The sequence below is a fragment of the Oratosquilla oratoria genome, chromosome 12 (assembly GCF_046742065.1).
Source record: "Oratosquilla oratoria isolate Oo_2021 chromosome 12, ASM4674206v1, whole genome shotgun sequence".
NCBI lineage: Eukaryota > Metazoa > Arthropoda > Malacostraca > Stomatopoda > Squillidae > Oratosquilla > Oratosquilla oratoria.
This window is the reverse complement of record NC_134788.1, coordinates 55,641,107-55,660,606: the sequence shown is the minus strand read 5'-3', so window position 1 is coordinate 55,660,606 and position 19,500 is coordinate 55,641,107. Positions and strand designations below refer to the sequence as shown.

The 19,500-nt window shown below is 42.6% G+C and overlaps 1 protein-coding gene across 7 annotated transcripts in view; it reads left to right on the top strand.

The window, feature by feature from the left end:
• The window catches only part of LOC143031817 (endoplasmic reticulum junction formation protein lunapark-A-like), a 55,369-nt gene that overhangs the window by 14,735 nt on the left and 21,134 nt on the right, over nt 1-19,500 (top strand). For 5 of the 7 annotated variants that reach the window (XM_076196135.1, XM_076196134.1, XM_076196136.1 and 2 more), the window contains exons 4-7: nt 3,242-3,431; nt 6,125-6,313; nt 12,191-12,266; nt 14,978-15,169. In XM_076196135.1, the coding sequence (XP_076052250.1) occupies nt 3,242-3,431; nt 6,125-6,313; nt 12,191-12,266; nt 14,978-15,169 (647 nt within the window). The remainder of the gene's footprint in view (nt 1-3,241; nt 3,432-6,124; nt 6,314-12,190; nt 12,267-14,977; nt 15,170-19,500) is intronic. The other 2 variants (XM_076196140.1, XM_076196137.1) reach the window with 2 other exon arrangements.

The following is a 19,500-nucleotide window of genomic DNA, read 5'->3' as shown; positions in this document are numbered from 1 at the left end:
GGTGGGTGGTGGGGATGGGATATGCATGCTAGGAGGGGGTGTTCTGAGAGAAGCAGGAGATAGTCATTGAGGAGAAGGGGAACTCTGACGGGAAGAGAAGGTCTTTTGAGAAATTCAAAACACAACACTGCAGCTGTATTGTAACAGGTGCCATGCAATCTTTATTGGGAGGGGTGGCTAGACGAATAGCACAACGGTTTGCATAGTGTCCTGGTTTCTTGCAATAGTAGTAAATGACCATGTGACAGGAGAAGGATCTGTGTCTAGGACGGGTGGTGGATCTGCTGCGAAAAGTGGATTTATGCTGAGAGGAACATCTGGAAACATGTGCAACAGAGAATGCAGGCTTGGGGATAGAGGGTTAGCTGGGTAACAATGTCAGTGTCTTTGGTGACTCCTGAATCTGATGGGACAAATCCGAGATGGTCATAGTTGGAATGAATTGGATGGATTGAGTTTTGTTTAACATGTCTGGATGGAGAAGAGAAAGAAAGCGAAAGTATGCAATAAGGGAAGCAACATCGTTAAGGGAGATTTTTCCATCTGTATCAAACCATTTGGAAGATGCAAGAGTTGATTTCAATCGGGCCTTAAGGTCTGATGCAATTCTTGCTGCTTTTTCCTTTCTGACATATGAGGGGGAGCTGATTTGGAAAGAAAGGTCTTATAGGGGAGTGAGAACATCAAGGGTGGTGTGTTGGCCAAAGTGAGATTTGATTAAGTCTACATACGTGGAATAACTAGTACGTTCTTGGAAGGCATCCGTTTGGAGTATGTCTCCAGTGTTTGATTCGAAATCAATAAAGCTGTGGAGAACAGCAAGTTTTTCCTGATCTGAAGAGCACTTCCTACAGTTTAGAGCTTGTTCAACATTAGACAGGAATGTATGGGTGGGTATGTCGTCTCCTGTAAACTTGGGTATGTCTGCTATTTCGTGCACGATAGTCATGAGTTGTGGAACGGGGGTTTGAGTGGAGGAAGAAGCCATTGTGGTAGGGCTCAAAAGTGGTGACGGGGACTGAGGTGAAGGTAGGGTTGGTAGGTCGTTTAGTGACAAATTGAGTGGAGATAAAAAGTCTGGGGATGGAGGAGGTGAATATATTGAGTCTGTGGATGAAAGTAGAGGATTGAGGGAAGGGCAACGACAAGGATCGTGAGGAAAATCTGTCATATGTGAAATTATACACTGCCAAAAGTTTTCCACTTACCTTAGAAATAGTAGAAGACGGCTTGAGATGTAGGCAGAAGAAAACACAGGAGGTATGGAAGAACACAGTTTATGGAAGGGAACTGGCTTGGCTGTAAACAGTTGAAGAGATTAGGAAAAGTACACAGAGGAGGTATAGTGTAATATAGAACTTATAATGAAATATGAAGAAAAAATAAACAATTGGAATAATTTGCTATACATATACAAAATGCAGGTAAGTAATAGTATTGAAATGAAGAAACAAAACAAAACAGTATCACTGGTAATCTTAAAGACAAAACACTATCACTGGCAATATTATATGAAATAATATAATAAATGCAAATTATATCACACTAGTAACATAGTCCAAACACAGAATGTCTTTGTGATGAAGGGTCACTGAACCGAATGGAAACGTCTTGCATCATAGATGAAGTCGTGCGGGTGCCGGTGAGTGGAGGAGAGGAGCATTCATGGGGAGACTGCGGTGGGTGCCGGTCAGCGGAGGAGTAAGAGAACCCGTGATTCCATGAGCTGGAAGGGGAACGGTCGGAATTGCAGTAGGAGGAACTCGACGATTTAAGTCGACGAGTGTAGCCGGAGGGAGGGGGGGGGTTCCTCGGCGTAGACTTGTAGATCTCCGGAAACGGCTGGATTTGAAGCTGTTGGCTCCGCGGTGGGGGTGGTGGAGGTGGAGACATAGAGAAGGTCACGCTCAGCAAGGATGGCAGAGGTGGTGCATAGGGTGAGTCTCCAACGAGTGCAGTAGGAGGGGAGAGGACTCACCGTGATAGGAGTCGTGAGGAACGGAGAGCGGGTGAGAATGTCAATGCTCCTTGGGTTAAATCCACATACGAGATGTAGTGGACGTGTGGAATAAGTTCGACTCGTGGGTAGCAAGGGGTGAGCTGGAGGGTGAGGGTAATGAGACAGGAAATAGCGTCGATGCTTTGGTACCGCTGGCTCCGACAAACGGGGTTGTGGAGGTGGTGGTGACCCTAGGAGTGAATTCTCGAATGGCGCCTGCAGGGCTGATGGAATTGCAGGAATTTGGGTCACGTGGGTCAGAACACTGTCGTAAGACAAGGCAGGTTCGTCGGCAGAAGCTTGGAAAAATTTCACGTAAGATACTGGCAACACAGGTCACACACTTGTGCCCTTGCGTGGGTAGGGTTGGGTGGGTGGGAAAAATTTCACTTCTCCTTTCGTAACTGTTTGTATGTCACCGCTGAACACCATTTGTTGGTTTGCTCAACAATGTGAGGAGAACACTATGAGAATTGTTCCTCAGTTTATTTGCACAGCAGAGGCGATAAATAATTAATTCCACACACACGACCACTTCCTTCTCTCTCAGCTCGCTCGCTCAATCTGATCCATATGCGTCACTTCAAGCTTGGGCATGGCGTCTCGAAAGTTGCGTTCATTCCATTTTTCCAATTAATTCCTTGCACACAGAAATTTACATACATCCAAATCTCAGTTATACAATAATTTAAATTTAATAGAATTAATAATCTATATCCCATTCATTCAACTTTCGCATTACAAATAAAATAACAATTAATCATGTAAACAGAAATGGCAATTAGTAAAGTTCTGGAACATTCATGCTTGCTACGTATGCACATACACACAATGACGCATCACTTTTCATTTCGTACATGTATACAAAATGCTAATAGAAATAATAGTAACTAGCATACTCTACAGAAAAAAGTCGGATGTTTGGAGTAGTAAGATGTTCAAAGGTCGGATAAAAGGAATTTTACTGTATTTGCACCAATGCTAGAATGCTTGTGGGGTATACATATGTACACCACTCAGGTTTCCAGTCAGTGAAAGCCAAGGCAACAGTTATTATGGTGATGATGAATTTGACGTTGCCATTTCTTACAACTCTTCGAATGCTTGGAGAAGTGGTGCAAATTAGCAGTGCAAACCCACACCATCGGCTTCTTGTGTAACCTTAGAATGATGAAAAGCATTCAAAGCAGATAATGTTTTGTACGTAGCAGAAGGATTAAATATTTTTTCTCTCTCTCGCAGAATATACATCGTCAAACGTCTGCTGACATGGCACTACAGACGGAAAATCTGCCGCAACGAGAAGAAGCTGTCGGAGTTGAAGGAGAGGCGAGCACAAATTCTGGACCAGGTGATGGAGACGGAGACCTACAAAGTAGCCAAGGAGATCCTGGAGAAGTATGCTCCTGACCAACTCAGGAGGAACAATGCAGTGAGTCTTCCAGCTCTTGTTAACCACTTCTATACTGTGATGCCTAAGTGGGCATCACGAGGCACAAGTGCGTATGTGAGGATAGGAGGAACAATGCATTGAGTCTTTCCATCCTGTGTTGCAGATGGTTGCTCTTGTTAACCACTTCTGTACTATGATGCCTACGTAGACATCATGAGGCACAAGTGGGTACTCCTGACCAACTCAGGAGGAACAATGCAGTGAGTCTTCCCATCCTGTGTTGCAGATGGTTGCTCTTGTTTAACCACTTCTGTACTATGATGCCTGCGTAGGTGTCACGAGGCACAAGTGGGTACGCAAGGATCCCGGCGTTAGCGTCTTGATTACATATTTTTTTTTAGTTGTACATGAGTTACTCCTGGATTCTTTGAACTGGTTTGATCATATTTTCTGTGTTTATTAGTCAGAGTAAAAGAGACTAAGTAATACAGCAGTGACTTTATATTTTATAGTGATGCTGATTACATATGGCAGCCGATGTTGTGAGCTAGAATTTGAATCATACTGAAGTGGTTATAGAGAGGAAATAGTGCATATTTTTGGTATTTGAGTGAGATTTGTTTGTAGTCAAATAATGATACTCATGTTCTTTGTTAGTAAAGGGAGAAAGGAAATGGTGCATATATTCAGTATTTGTGCTAAATTCATTTTTAGTAGGACAAAGAAATGCAACATAGGATATTTATTTTGAAGACTACACAAGGGGAGATTGCTTATTGTACACATGCTTTCAAACATTCGTGTGTGTATAAAAATTGAGGTTGGTGCATTTGGCAATCTCAAAAAGGGGTCTTTAAGGATAACATTTTGTTAAGTTTGCTGTAGGCGGCTAGGTTAGTCGTACGAAAGTGCTACCCACTGATGTAGGTTGAGAAATGGAGTGTTCGTATCTCGTTTTTGATTAGCTGTGATGCTTGGAATCCGTGCTAGTGTATATATTAATGAATCGTGAATGAGGCTCTTAATTACTGCCAAATGCTATTTATGTCATGGAAGGGGAGAGGTGCAACTGATTGTTGTAGTTACGTAGGAGTTGTTAGTAACTTTAGAAACCCCGAGTTAATGGAGCATTGTTGGTTTCATCCCTTTGTTGTTGTAATCTCGTGTGGTGATTTTTCTTTCTTTTCTTCACAAAATATTTCCTCAGAATTCTCTAGGTACTGTATCTTGTGTACATGCTTATGTGTGTTAGTTTTTTTTTTCCATAAAAGTATGTTTCATTGGAATACTTTAGGTACTGTATCTTGTTTACGTGCTTGTGTGTGTAGTTTTTTTTTCACAAAAGTATATTTCCTTGGAATTCTCTTATTACTGTACCTGGTTTACATGCTTGTGTGTGTATTTTTTTCACAAAAGTATGTTTAATTGTAATTTTGTAGGTACTGTTTCTTGTTTACAAGCTTGTGTGTGTAGTTTTTTCCACAAAAGTATGTCATTGGAATTCTCTAGATATTGTATCTTGTTTACATGCTTGCATATGCCTTCATTTTCTGTATGAAGCATTAGCAATGGTAGTAGTGACATATCAACATTGGCTAACAAGACTGGCTTGCATTTACTACCTGTGCATACATTTTTTGAATGTACTTGTATGTACTGAAAGTGGTTGTCATTTTTTTTTTTTTTTTTTTTTTTTTATACTGTAAATTGCATTGTATAAGTCAACTTGGTGTACAGGTCTACCACAATAATTTTAGCTCGCAATTTGGAGTTAAACTTGTACCATGTAGGTCAACCCACAAACATACCTTAGGCTATTGATCCAAAACTTAGATTTACCAGTAAATGAAATGTGAATAGAATAGTGAATTTGTGTTACTATTTCATTATTTAATATTTTGCAATAGTATGGCAAATATGTTCACCTGACACAGGTTTTGGTGGGATACGTTTGTAGTAGCCTGCTGGTGATGGACATGCATTTTATACCAGTCATATAAATCGACCCATAGTATTGGAAATATATTTTTTTTCTTTTTTTAGGTTTGAAAACTTGTACGCTGCAATTTATGGTATCATTCATTTATGTTTTGATGTTTTGTATTGCCTTTGGTTTGTGGCTGGCCATAGTTGAACCCGATTAAATTATGGGTTTTGTGATGATAGACGCCGCAACTCTGTCTTCATTTGTGTAATTTAACTTTTTCTTTCATTCTCATTGCTTTTCCTCTTCATACCTCTTCCTCCTCCTCCACCTCCCTTATGTTTTTTATTTTATTTATTTGTTTGTTTATATATTCTATTTTATTTTATTTTATTTATTATTTTTTTTTATTATATCTCCTCCCCCTCTCACTCCACATCCTCCACCATTATCTGTTTGCGTTCCCTTCCTTGCACCTCAACATCACACTCTTCCGACCGCCACATGCATGACCTGGCTCACTGTACGCCACCTCTACTCATTGCCATTGTTCCTCGTTGACACCTGCTTGTCACCAACACTTCCGGCATTCGCCTGCCACCCACCACACGCTCGTACCTGCCCTCATTCGTTTTTTACCTTTTCTAAACCTTTCTCTCTCTCTCTCTCTCTCTCTCTCTCTCTCTCTCTCTCTCTCTCTCTCTCTCTCTCTCTCTCTCTCTCTCTCTCTCTCTCTCTCTCTCCCTCTCTCCCTCTCTCCCTCTTATTGTCTTGTCTCATCTTTCGCTACTTTGTAATGTCCTTGTAGTTATTCCCCATACATTTACGGCTCCCACTCCCGTCCCGTCCAAGCCCTCGGCAGCAACAGCAACAGCAGGAGCAGGAAGAGGCGGCGTCAAGCAGTGTCGTCGGTGGCACACGCGGACTCATTAAACAGTGGGAGAGTCGCAGTACCAGCACGGGGGAGGTACTCACGACGGGGAGGCTGGTCGTTCCCGTACGTCTTGGTGGCCTTGCCCCCTCTCCTTCCTTACGAACTTCATCTTCCCCTAAAGTTTGCAGTTAACCCGAGAGCAGTGTGGCTGTTGTTACTACTTCCTTGTGTGGCTAGCAGTAGTTTGCAGTCGGTAAATACTCGGCAATTGCTGCCGCCAAGTGAGAGGAACTTGACCTTCCTGGAGGAGGAGGCGGCCCTCACCCAACCCAACAAGTTCCTGCTCCTCCTCTCACTCACTCACTCACTCACTACAAGGCTATCTATACCTTCCCAATCCATCTTTGATAGTCATTTTCGTATGCTTGTTGACAACCTGTCTTACGTCCAACATTGGCTCTGCTTTGCTCTCTTCATTTAGCGTGGTAGAACGAGCCAATCTGTAGTGTTGTGGTTGCTACGAAAGTAGAGGGGATTAGATATCCTCTGGGAATGGAGGAACTTATAATACAGGTATTTCTTCATTTATGCGTGTTTAGAATGTACGATTTTGGAATAACACAAGGTGAAAAACCTATTCATTAATTTTTTCATATTACACGATTTAGAATAACACGATGTGAAAAATCAAGTAAGCAATAGTAAAACTAAACTGTTCACTTTATGCGATTTTTACATTAGACGATCCCTTCAGGAATGTATCCCTCGCAAAAATCAAGAAATCCCTGTATTAAAAGCTAGAGTAAAGGGTAGGCCAGGGGGGAACGTAGGCGGATGTTACAAACAAGAATGAAATATTTGTTCCTTTGAATTTCTTTCCCTGAAAACCTACAGCCCCATAGCTGTCCTTAGACCCGTTCATAGATTTATCTGGGTAGGAAACGTTGGATTGTATTGGTGTGGGGCTGCATCCATGTCACCAACATGTGCAATGGAGGCCTGATTTAATGAATTCCTGTTTAGCAGAAGACCAATTTAACAAGTTAAAGTCAACAGCGAAAGCTTGAATTAGTGATATAAGTCCTTTAAACTGAGGATATTCTGTTATTTAGTGGGAAAACCAGCAATGAAGTAGCCCAGTTTAGCAGAAACATGATCACTGAATAGAGTGTTTTTCTGTTGTCTGTTATCTTATGCTAATGGCCACGAGTATTTTGGAGAAAGACTCAGTATAAATGAAATGTTCCATTAGATAGGGTGCCAGTAACAAAACTTACATACATACATATACCAAAGGCTTTTTCCCCCTACACGGGGGGTAGCTAAAAAGAAAAAGGCATAGAAACCACTCCCACCCATTCCATTTCCTATATATTCCATTCCCCTGTACCCTCTTATCTTGGCACCTCCTGGATGACGGGTCATCCCTGCATCCTGTCCGATGCCCTGGGTCAGAAGCAGTGTCGCAAGACACAGCACATCTACAACAAGGCCGCTTCATAAATTCAGTGACCCCCCCTCTCTGTCCCCCCTATGCAGAAAAGGAGGAGACGAGGAGAAATCCCTTTGGACTGTGTCAATTTTTTTCTCATACATACTTCCTCACCCCCCATCCCCCACCCACTCCCTCTCATGCATCACAGCATCATCCACACACAACCCTTCTCCATTCACCCCTATCTTCTGTCTCCTCCCTTCCTTCCTCAACAGACATTCCTCTCTTTCCTGATGCCCCTTTCACCCCATCCATCCTTCTCATCCTAGGATGCCCTTTCATATTCACTCCTTCCACCTCTGCCTTCCACACTTCTTTTACTAATCTTTCTTCACTCATTCTTTCCATGTGTCCAAACCATCCTAATACTTTTTCATCCACCCTACCTACCTCCCAGCTTCCTTTCCACCCCTGTTCTCCTCACCACCTCATTTCTCACTCTATCTAGCCTAGTAACCCCTGTCATATTTCTCAGACACCTCATCTCAAACACATTCAAACTCCTTCTCTCTTCCTATCTTATGTTCCATGTTTCTGCCCCATACAGTGCTGTTGACACAATCACTCCTTCATATAACCTCTTCTTGGCTTTCATTCCCAAATGTCTATTTTCATTACACTTTTTAATCCACCAAGGCATTTACCTCGACCACCCCACTCCTCCCTTTCCTGCCACAAGTATGTTTGGAATGAGGTGTATCAGTGATGCTTTAGCTAGTTAGTACGAGTAATCAAATGTAATGTATTGAAATAGGCAGCCGGTTGCTCGCCGTTTTGAAGTTCCGTTGCTTTACGAGTACTTACTCCAAATTTTTATTCTATTATTGAAACCTTTCAACAATGTAGACGGAAACCATGACCCAGGTCGTAGTACTAGTCTCTAATAATTCGCCTTAATGTACCAACATAGTTTAGTTTAAGGAGTTTTGTTTGTGATGAGTGAGGAGAATGGAGGAGAAATAAGGAAGGATGAGGTGAAGGCAGTTGTAAAGATGATGAAAGCAGGTAAGGCACCTGGTCTGGATGGATGTCATGCAGAATGTCTGAAAAAGGGAGGTTCAGTGATGGTGGACTGGTTGGTGAGATTATTTAATGTTTGCTGGAGAGAGGGTAGAGTACCGGAGGACTGGAGTAGTGCCTGTATAGTTCCTCTTTACAAGGGAAAAGGGGACAAGTGTGAATGTAGTAATTTCAGAGGGATTAGCCTGTTGAGTGTAGTAGGGAAGGCTTATGGGAGAATCTTAATTGAGAGGATTAGGAGAGGAACAGAAGGAGTAATTGGTGAGGAACAGTGTGGATTTAGGACGGGTAGAGGTTGTGTAGATCAGATCTTTGTGGTAAGACAGATATGTGAGAAAGCTATAGGAAAGGGGAAGGATGTTTTTTGGGCTTTTATGGATCTGGAAAAGGCTTATGATAGGGTAGACAGAAAGGCACTGTGGGAGGTTATGCAGATTTATGGGATAGGAGGAAAGCTTTTGGGAGCTGTCAAGAGTTTTTATGTGAGTAGTAGAGCATGTGTTAGGATTGGAAATGGAGAGTGAGTGGTTTGAAGTAAAGGTGGGACTTCGTCAAGGATGCGTTATGTCGCCCTGGCTGTTCAACTTATACATGGATGGGGTGGTGCGAGAAGTGAATGCTAGGGTAGTGAGTCAGGGATTGGAGATGGTTAAAGAAAATGGAGAAAAGTGGGAGGTGAGCCAGCTGTTGTTTGCGGACGACACTGCGCTTGTGGCAGGGTCAGAGGAGGGATTGAGGATGCTGGTGGCAGAGTTTGGGAGAGTATGTGATAGAAGAAAGCTAAAGATAAATGTGGGTAAAAGTAAGGTGATGAGATGTACAAGGGGTGAAAGTGGCAGTAGACTGGAAGTGAACATTAAGGGAGAGCGACTGGAGGAAGTGGATAGTTTTAGATACTTGGGTGCAAGTGTAGCAGGAAAAGGTGGAGTGAAGGTGGAGGTAGAATGTAGATTGAGAGAAGCGAGTAAATGCCTTGGTGGTTTAAAGAGTATAATGAGAAATAGACATTTGGGAATGGATGCGAAGAGGAGACTGTATGAAGGAGTGATTGTGCCAACAGCACTGTATGGGGCAGAAACGTGGAACATAAGAGAAGAAGAGAGAAGGAGTTTGAATGTTTTTGAGATGAGGTGTCTGAGAAGTATGGTGGGGGTTACTAGGCTAGATAGAGTGAGAAATGAGGAGGTGAGGAGGAGAACAGGGGTGAAAAAGGATTTGGGAGAGAGGGTTGATGAAAGAATATTAGGATGGTTTGGACACATGGAAAGAATGAGTGAAGAAAGACTAGTAAAAGAGGTATGGAAGGCAGATGTGGAGGGAGTGAACATGAGGGGACGTCCTAGGATGAGGTGGATGGATGGGGTGAAGGGGGCTTTGGGGAAGAGGGGAATGTCTGTTGAGGAAGGAAGGGAGAGGACGGAAGACAGAGGTGAGTGGAGAATGGTTGTATATGGATGATGTTGTGACTGCATGAGGAGGAATGGGCGGAGGGGTGGGGGGGGTTAGTATGTGTGAGTAAATTTTGACGCAGCCCGAAGGGATTTCTCCCCGTCCTCCCTTTATATGCAAAGGGGGACGGAGAGGGGGGGTCGCCGATTAAATGAAGCGGCCTTGCTGTGGATGTACTGTGTCTTGCGACACTGCTCCTGACCCAGGGCGGTGGGCAGGGTTCAGGGATGACCCGTCATCCAGGAGGTGCTCAGATGAGAGGAAGGGTGGGAGGGGTGTGGAGTGTATTTAGGGATGAAATGGGTGGGAGTGTTTTTATGCCTTTCCCTTTGTGGCTACCTCCCTTGGAAGGGGGAAAAAGCCTTGGTATATGTATGTATGTATGTATGTTCCGACTAATGTCTGGTGAAGGGAGAGGCTCTACCAACCGTGCAGCAAAGCGAAATAAACTTGTTCGAGCTCCGTATGTCTCTGTGTTTAATCATGGCAGCATTTGTTCATGTAAGAGATACTGTAGACCACAACCTTACGTCTTTTTAAATTCTGAATGACTTCGGAAATACATACCTGGTAGTTACCTCGATTGCGAGTAGTGTATTAGTTTGGTTTGATGACGTAAAATCTAAGCCCTCCCCCCCCCCCACCTTTCCTTGTTTGTATGCAACCATTAGTCTCTTTTGAAATTGTAACGTAAGCTGAGTTCAGGTACTGACGTATGTACGATAATACTTATTTTTGTGTCAAAGTGTATTTGTGTTAATCCCTAGGATATAACGCCGCCTGCATAGGCGTCATGAGGTGCGAGTGGGTATGTATGCAAGGATGCTGGTGATGGCGTCCTGATTATATTTATTTTGTAGTTATAGCCAAGTGACCACTTTATTGCCAATGGGGTAAAAAAAAAAAAAAAAAAAGTTATAGCTGAAGGGATATCTCCCCGTCTTCTTTTCTGCATGAGGGGACGGAGAGTGGGGTCACCGATTTAATGAAGCGGCCTTGCTGTGGATGTGCTGTGTCTCTTGCAAGACTGCCTCTGACCCAGGGCAGTGGACAAGATGCAGGGATGATCCGTCATCCAGGAGGTGCCAAAATAAGAGGGAGGGTAGAGGGTGGAGGGGAGTGGAGTGTGATAGGGTTGGAATGGGTGGGAGTGGTTTTTATGCCTTTGTTTTTTTGGCTACCTCCCTTATAAGGGGGAAAAAGCCTTTAGTATATATATATATGTAGTTATAGCAGAGTGACCACTGTATTGCTGATGGGGTAAAAAAAAAGTGCAGTGTGTGTGAATAGGCAAGATAACTCGGAGAGACAAAAATTTTATGGATGAAGTTCACGTATGACTAAACTTGTTATGCACATGCGTATACCAGAAGACCCTTTCCCCTTTATAAGGGGATTACCGAGACCAATCACACTCCTGTCTGTATCTCTCATAAATTTAGATTTTATAATTTTATATGGTATGGGTAAGTTACATTGAACTAGCCTCATTGTGTTGTATTTTTGATTCGTCATCACACCATTGGTTTGCACTGTTACTCGAAAGTGTACATAGGATTAAATGGGTATGTGTACTTGTGGATAAACATGCGGAAGAAATATGGCAGAGCTGACGGTGTTTTGCGGATGAAGTATAAATAGTAACAAGGCAAGATTTGGTATAGTTGAGATAGTTAGGGTGGCAGCTTTTACCAAGTTTTGCAAGAGCTGTGGCGGATTATAAATGTTCGTCTCTTTGGTCGTCTAGGAAAACTGTAAAATCCATTGCAACTTATGTTTTAGAAATGTCATTGGACTTTGTTTAATTTATTTACCTTCTTTCTCTCCCTTTCTTCTCTTCTTTTTTGTCTCTTTTGCTCTCTCCTCTCTTCTCTTTCTCTTACTTCAGCCGTCTTCTTTTCTCTGTCCTTCTTCCTTCAATTTCCAGTGCAACATATCTTAGTTTCCATTTCTTTGCTAATGACAATGATAAATCATACAATTTGTTTTTGTTCACACTTGTTACAAAATATTTCATCTAACTTTTTTTTCCGCAGGTCATTGGTAAGGCAATGCCCACCCCCGCCCCCACGCCCATCATGAACTCCATTTCATCGTCGGAGGGACAGTCGGGTAAGTGCTTTGCTCCTGGCAGGGGTGTCACCTTGCCCCGTGTTGTCAAGAGGTTCCTTGTACCATAAAGGAGTTTTAGTTGGATATCTGGAGGGAGTTCACGGGACCTTGCAGACTCCTTCATTTTGGTTTTGGTTTTTAGAATTTGTCGAGTGTGTATTAGGTGTGCCGCCTCTAGGGCAGAGCCGCAGATGTCACTGTCGTTTCACTTCGGCAAAGTTTCGTGTGGTGGAAATTCATATTTCCTTTAGTTAATGTGCTCGAGTAGATTCTTTTTGTGTTTGTGTGGTGCTCAAGAATCAAAATGATGATTTCTGTATGGCATGTGACCTCGTAGCTCGTACTTCCTTTCGGTTATCTTGGATGTCCTTGAGAGACGTTTGTCGTGTGCGCTTGTAGAACATAACAGTTTATTCCAGTGCCCTAACAAACTAACCAAATTCTTCGACCCAATCATTAGGATGAGTTCCGACCTAGATATGGATCAAAAGGTCTCCTGTCGGCATGCTCCGCCTTTGTAATCCTTTGTAATTCTACGGAGCTGAATGAAACAGTTTGATTGTCACTGGAGCAAATAGTCTCCCAGCTGCATCTTCGAGAACCATCTTCGTCTCCATCTAGTGGTGTGCCGGCCCTGTGGGTCTTCAGGCTAGGACCAAGATCTCTTATGATGAACTTTTGACCGTAATTCTGCCACGTTTTCATGTAAGAGTTGACAGCGAGTGATTGCTGCCCTCCTGTCGCTGCTACAAGCCAATGATATACAGGAATACCTCACTATACGACCAAGTGCTATAAAGTAGGTGAAACAAATGTTGGGTGTTGTATGAGGGGGTTGACAGGGTCCATAAACACAACCCCCCTATGTACACGGAAAACCCTTAACCTCAATATACAAATTTTCTCATTGTGACCAGTCGGCTGGGAACACAACTCGGCTGTATAGTGAGGTATTCTTGTACAAACATTCCTGTAAAGATACAAAACGGACAATAATGTTTCTTCTCTGAGAGATCTATGGCAGGTCCTGGAGACTGGTGGCAGCCACTATAGGGCTCCGGGTTTCCAGGTGGCGAAATGTGAATCCGCTATAGATGGAGCCGAAGGTGTCGACAAGTTTTGCAAGTAGGTCGCAGGGAGACGGTTCTATCTGATGTCCATCTCAAAGGACCACCATGTTTGTAAAATTGACGAAGGTTGCCACTTGTACAAAGTGGGTCTTCCACTTCGTAGGTGTCTTCCTCACTGACCCGTCTTTCCCGAGGCCTTAAGTGAGTGACTACATTCCTCACTTGTTTGGTAGGACGCTTGATATTGGGTGAAACGTGTCTTGTCACCCAACTCCAAGAATGCCTTAATGTCTGGACATACGTAGGTGGGCATATGTTGTCACTGGACACTGGTACCCGGCTTTGGTACGTGCAAATGTGTACACTAACCTAACATAACTGGTGTCTTGGGATTTGATTTGTCCGCATACTGTTGTTGTTGTTGCATTGGTACTCCTGTGTCAGGATTCGACGAGAGTTGATGAATATTCACACTTCATTCCATGCCCTTGGTCCAACTTCGCCGGTGGCAGGATTTGAACCACCATCCCCTCGACCTTCGCCGCAAGAAACGACGCCCTAATCCGGTCAGGCCAAAAGGCCTTTTATCCCTTATAAATGGGATGGGCGTGGTTGTTCGCTGGTGCACCAGCGAACAACCACGCCCATCCCATTTATAAGGGATAAAAGGCCTTTTGGCCTGACCGGATTAGGGCGTCGTTTCTTGCGGCGAAGGTCGAGGGGATGGTGGTTCAAATCCTGCCACCGGCGAAGTTGGACCAGGGGCATGGTTCATTAAATTCCACGCTACAAAGTCCTTAGTAAGGGGTACCGTCCTGGCTTTCCGATGGGAGGAGTTTGACATTAAACCATATCATCATGTACGTACTTATTATACTCGGGTTTATCACTATAATTTTGTTACACCTCTGTTTCACTTTATTGGTATTCCAGTCTTTATTCCCTTGTTTGTGTTCAGTTTGTGTCACAGAAATTGAGCTTCACTGATGCATCTGTCCGCTTTACTATGGGGCTCTTGGGTGATCGTCACTTTGATCGGTTTGTTCCGAATGTTGGATATTTATGAATTTCAAAGATTTTGAACCGTGTAGTTGTAATCCTTTGATTATGGGGACTTTCCCTCAGCCATTTGAAAAAAAAAAAAAAAAGCGGGTTAATTTTCAAGGTAGTTACGTAGCTGTCAGGGTATTTTCTTCAGCTGTGGGAGACCTTTGGGGATGTTGGTTATACAGCAATTGAGACCAATGCGCTTAGGTTCATCTCCCCCCCCCCTCCCCCCCGCAGTTGACGTAGTTATGGACCAAAAGGTCTCCGGTCGTCGTGCTCCTCCTTTGTGATCCTTTGTAGATGTTTTGATTAATAATATGTACACGTGGGGTAGGTTTTGTGCATCAGCGAGAAGCTGTCGACGTTCGAGACGTAACTCGTATCTCTCCATTCGGGTGGTTTCTACGATTCGTCGCATCTATCCACATTAGTTTGCATTGCTAGGTACAGGTGATCCTTGTCTGCGTGCACGTATGCGCACATGCACGTACAGACACGCACTACCAAGTTTACTGATGTTTCGCGTATTGGAGTTGTGCCCCGTTTAGCCATATGTTATGGGTGTTTCCGTACACTGGTGTCCTTCCTCCGCAGATGTGCGGCGAAGAGTGCTCAATACCTCCTCCAGTTCGCCGGCCACGCCTCCATCGGCAGGCAGCCGAGGACCCGTGCAGATGGTGCGACCTCTGCCCAATCAGGGGGCCAACCACCTCGGGGGCCCAGCACAGCAGCAGCAGACATCGTATCGATCCATGAGCACCCCGCAGTCGGTATTGCCACGGCCTGGTGAGTTTTTTTTTTTTACGTATACGTATGTATATCCAGGAGGAACGGTGTTCAGTATTGTTACTCTCGAGTTCTGTAGGAGGTGGGTGGGAATCTGGGCACACCGTGTACATAAACTCACACTTTGTGCTTAATGGTTATGTGGATGCACATGTATGCTCGTTCATAATTACACGAGCCTGCAAGACTGCATGGTGAATTGTGTGATCTCCAGTCAAAGCATTAGTTGGGTTTTGTGAACTGCATGTGTGTGCACATAGAGAGTGGCGTGTCCTCGGCATTTATTTTGTCCGAGACTGAAGACAGACGTGGACGAGAACTCTCTGGAGCCTGTGCATCCGTCATTGGATTGCAGACCGAGCAAGAATGTTGACCCCAGGAAATGGTTTGTATAATTTGTGTTTTCACGTAAGTGTATATACTAGCATGTTTGCTTTTGAATTTATGAAGTGGGAAAGGGCAAGATTCACACACCAGATTTGTATATTGACCTATTTTTGACCATAAACTGTGGAAAAGTGTGTATGTTTACCTAGTTGTATCTTATGGGAAGGGGAGCTAGGTTTGTGGTGCCCTCTCTTTGTAACTCGCCATATCTAGTGTGTGTGTGCTTATCTAATTGTAATAAGAAAGGGGTTATGCATATGGGGTCCCGTCCCTGTGTGTGTGTGTGTATGTGTATTTACCTAGTTGAATTATACGGGAAGGGAAGCTAAGCTCATAGTGACCAGTCTTTGTATCTAGCAACATCTAGTTTGTTAAATTCTTGTATGGTGTTTGTGCACACTATCGTTTCATCCAGTTTGTTCCAGACATCTTCTGTGAATATCCTTTTTTTTAGTTTCTTTTCATGTCCCCTTGTTTTTCTCTTATCCCACTTTGTCTTCTCTATCAAGGACTTAAGGACTTCCAAGCCTTTCATGATTCTGTAAATGGCCAATAGATCTCCTCTTTCTCTTCTTTGTTCCAGGGTTGGTAGTTCTAGTTTAGACAATGTATGTCAATTTTGAAAGTATTGGAGCCATCTTTGTTGTTGCTCTTTTTTTTTTTTTTTTTTTTTTTTTTTAACATTACCTCATCCAAGTAATTAAAAGCCACCTTTATTGATCTTAGTAAATTGTGGATTTCTCTGTCTACTTTGTTTATCTGCTTGTCTGGGGACATGTCTTTGGTGATAATTACTCCTAGGTGGTCCTTTTCGGAACCAACTTTCTTTACTTCCTTTGTACCAATTTTATATTGTACTTTCCTGAATTTACGAAAAGCCTCCGTCGTTTGGGGTGGATGGGAATGCAGTGGTTTAGTAATGGCACTATTAGGGTAGATGATTTACATGTCAGTGCAAGTGTTTGGATTTTTGTGCTCATCTTGTAGTTTCTATGATTTTGATGAACGTGTTGCTTTAAGATAGTATTAATTAATTTTCAGTTTACTTTCCCTACCACAAAGGAAGCTCTTTGTAGAAAAAAAAATCTAATAGAGGTGTTCAAGTGGATCAAAGGCTTTAACAAGGGTAATGCAAATAAGGTCATCATTTTAAAACAACAGGGCAGGACTTGCAGTAATGGATTTAAACTGGACAAATTTAGATTTAAGAAGGAAATAGGCAAGAATTGGTTTACTAATAGGGTGGTCAATGAATGGAATAGACTTAGTAACCATGTAGTGAGCACTGAAACTATCAGTTGTTTTAAGAAATGGTTAGACAACTTTATGGATGGGGATGACAGGTGGTGATGGATATGGAGTTGCCTTGTGTAGGCCTTATGGTCTCTTGCAGTCTCCTTCATTCGTATGTTCTTTTATTATTCATGTAAAAGTGTATTTATGTATATTAGTACAATTCATGCTTCAACGGAGGCATGAGAACTTCATTCCTCTTTTGTTTACGTGTGGCTACAACCGTTTGTCTTCTGTGGGAATTGGTTTAATCAGAGTACTTTTTTATGGCTTTCAACTGTGTTACTACCATTACTACTACTATTACTACTTTTTAACTTGGTGATATTCTACTACTGCAGCAGTTGTTACTACTACTATTACTTTGTTATGTGGCTTTACTTTGTATGCTTCACCCACCTTGCCACACCTTTACAAAGAAGAGGAGAACCAGATAGACACTGACAGTGCATTAACCCATTCAACTCCGATGACAAGATGTCTTGTCATTTGGTCAAATAAAACAAAAAATCATAAAACACCAAAATGTTTGATCAAACACCAGAAAAATATGACGTCAATCCTCGCTTCGCTCGCAGCGAAGCGAGGACTGACGTCATATTTTTCTGGTGTTTGATCAAACATTTTGGTGTTTTATGATTTTTTGTTTTATTTGACCAAATGACAAGACATCTTGTCATCGGAGTTGAATGGGTTAATTTACCTGCCGACACCTCAAGGAGCTTTCCAGACAGGAATTAAAACCATCTGACACTTCTTAGAATAAATGGGAGAGATGGATGTTGACATAAAAGAAACTTAAATACAAGTTTAACTGTTTGAGGCATTTTCCATTACACACACGCACGCACACACAGAATCATGAAAGGTATCAAAGTCCTTGATAGAGAAGACTTGATAAATTGGTATAAGAGAAATACAAGAGGACATGGAAGGAAGCTCAAAAAGGAGTTACAGAAGAGACCTGAAAAAGAGCAAGTTAGACATGGCGAGATACAGTGAAACCTCTCATTAACAGACGTTAATTAGCTGTGTTTTTGGTGTTTTTGGTGCTGTTGTTAAGTGCTGTGCAATCACTATTATGCAATCACCCAAAAACCACTCCAAATCAACAGATTATTCACATCAACGGACACCGTTACCCCCCTTTTAGTCCGTTAATGAGAGGCTGTACTGTACAGAGATGGGACACCATGAGCGTAGCTCCCCTTCCCATAAGATAGAACTAGGTAAATACACACACACATGTGCACACACACACACATGTGCACACACACACACATGTGCACACACACACGCGCGCACACGCACGTGCACACACACATGCACGTGCACACACACACATGCACGTGCACACACACACATGCACGTGCACACACACGCACGTGCACACACACATGCACGTGCACACACACACATGCACGTGCACACACACACATGCACGTGCACACACACACATGCACGTGCACACACACACATGCACGTGCACACACACACATGCACGTGCACACACACACATGCACGTGCACACACACACACGCACGCACACACACGCACACACACGCACACACACAAAGAGGCCTAAGCCTACTTGTCCAAGAAGTTGTTCATTTTCCTTCCCATTTTAGACCCTCATGGATGAAAGGTTGTTTGTATCTCCCCACTACGCTGCACATGTCTGAGGCAATGCAGGAAGGCAGAACACCACCACAGCTGTGGCTGTGTTCCCCCACCGATTCATTACATAGCAACCCCTCCCTTTTACGAAACTACTCGTTCCAACGAGATGTTGATAGGTATGTCGAAATGTCTTGTTAATAAAAATGCCATTGACGATTAAAATGCCGTTGATGTCTACCTTGGTTCTCCTTTTCCCGAACCATTTTGCTGCAAAATGAGTCCCATAGCTGAATAAGATCATTGGGCAGCAGTGAAAATTAAAAAAGATATATATGATAATAATAATTAAAAAAAAAAAAATGAAATTTGTAAAATTCTATGAAATTATTGAAATGGGTTCAGGATGCCTTTTTGGTGCTCGGGGCTCAAGTTTATTCTCAAAATTTAAGTTTATAATGCAGCAAAAAGGTTATTCAAGGAACACTGGCACATTCTCACATACTCTGGTCGTTCAGGATATTCAGGCACTTAAGCTCCTCTCCCTCCACCACTAGCAGGCCTCCCTGATTTGTGATTGGTGTAAACAGAAGGTTCTTATCGGTGGGAAGGTTTAATGGTTTAATTTAATTTGATTTTTTTTATTTTTTTATTTTTATTTTTTTTATTATTATTTTTTTTTATTTCTTTATATATATCTTTATTTTTTATTTTGTTAATTTATTTTTTATTTCATATATTTTTTATTTCTTTATATATATATTTATTTTTATTCATTTATTTATTTTTATTTATAATTTTTTAATTATGATTATTTTTTAATAATGGGAACCTCATGGGAGGCCTGCAATAGTGTGGTCACAGCTGTCCTAATCCTCTTCATCATCGTAATGTCAAGGCCAAGGCCAGGCCGGGTCACAAGCTCGTAGTTTGTGTGGATCCAGGAGTAGTGTGCATGTTGTGTCGTTTCGCTAAAGGGCATACTGAAACCTGTTTTTGCTCACCACAACTAAACCAGCCATATTTCCGCACGT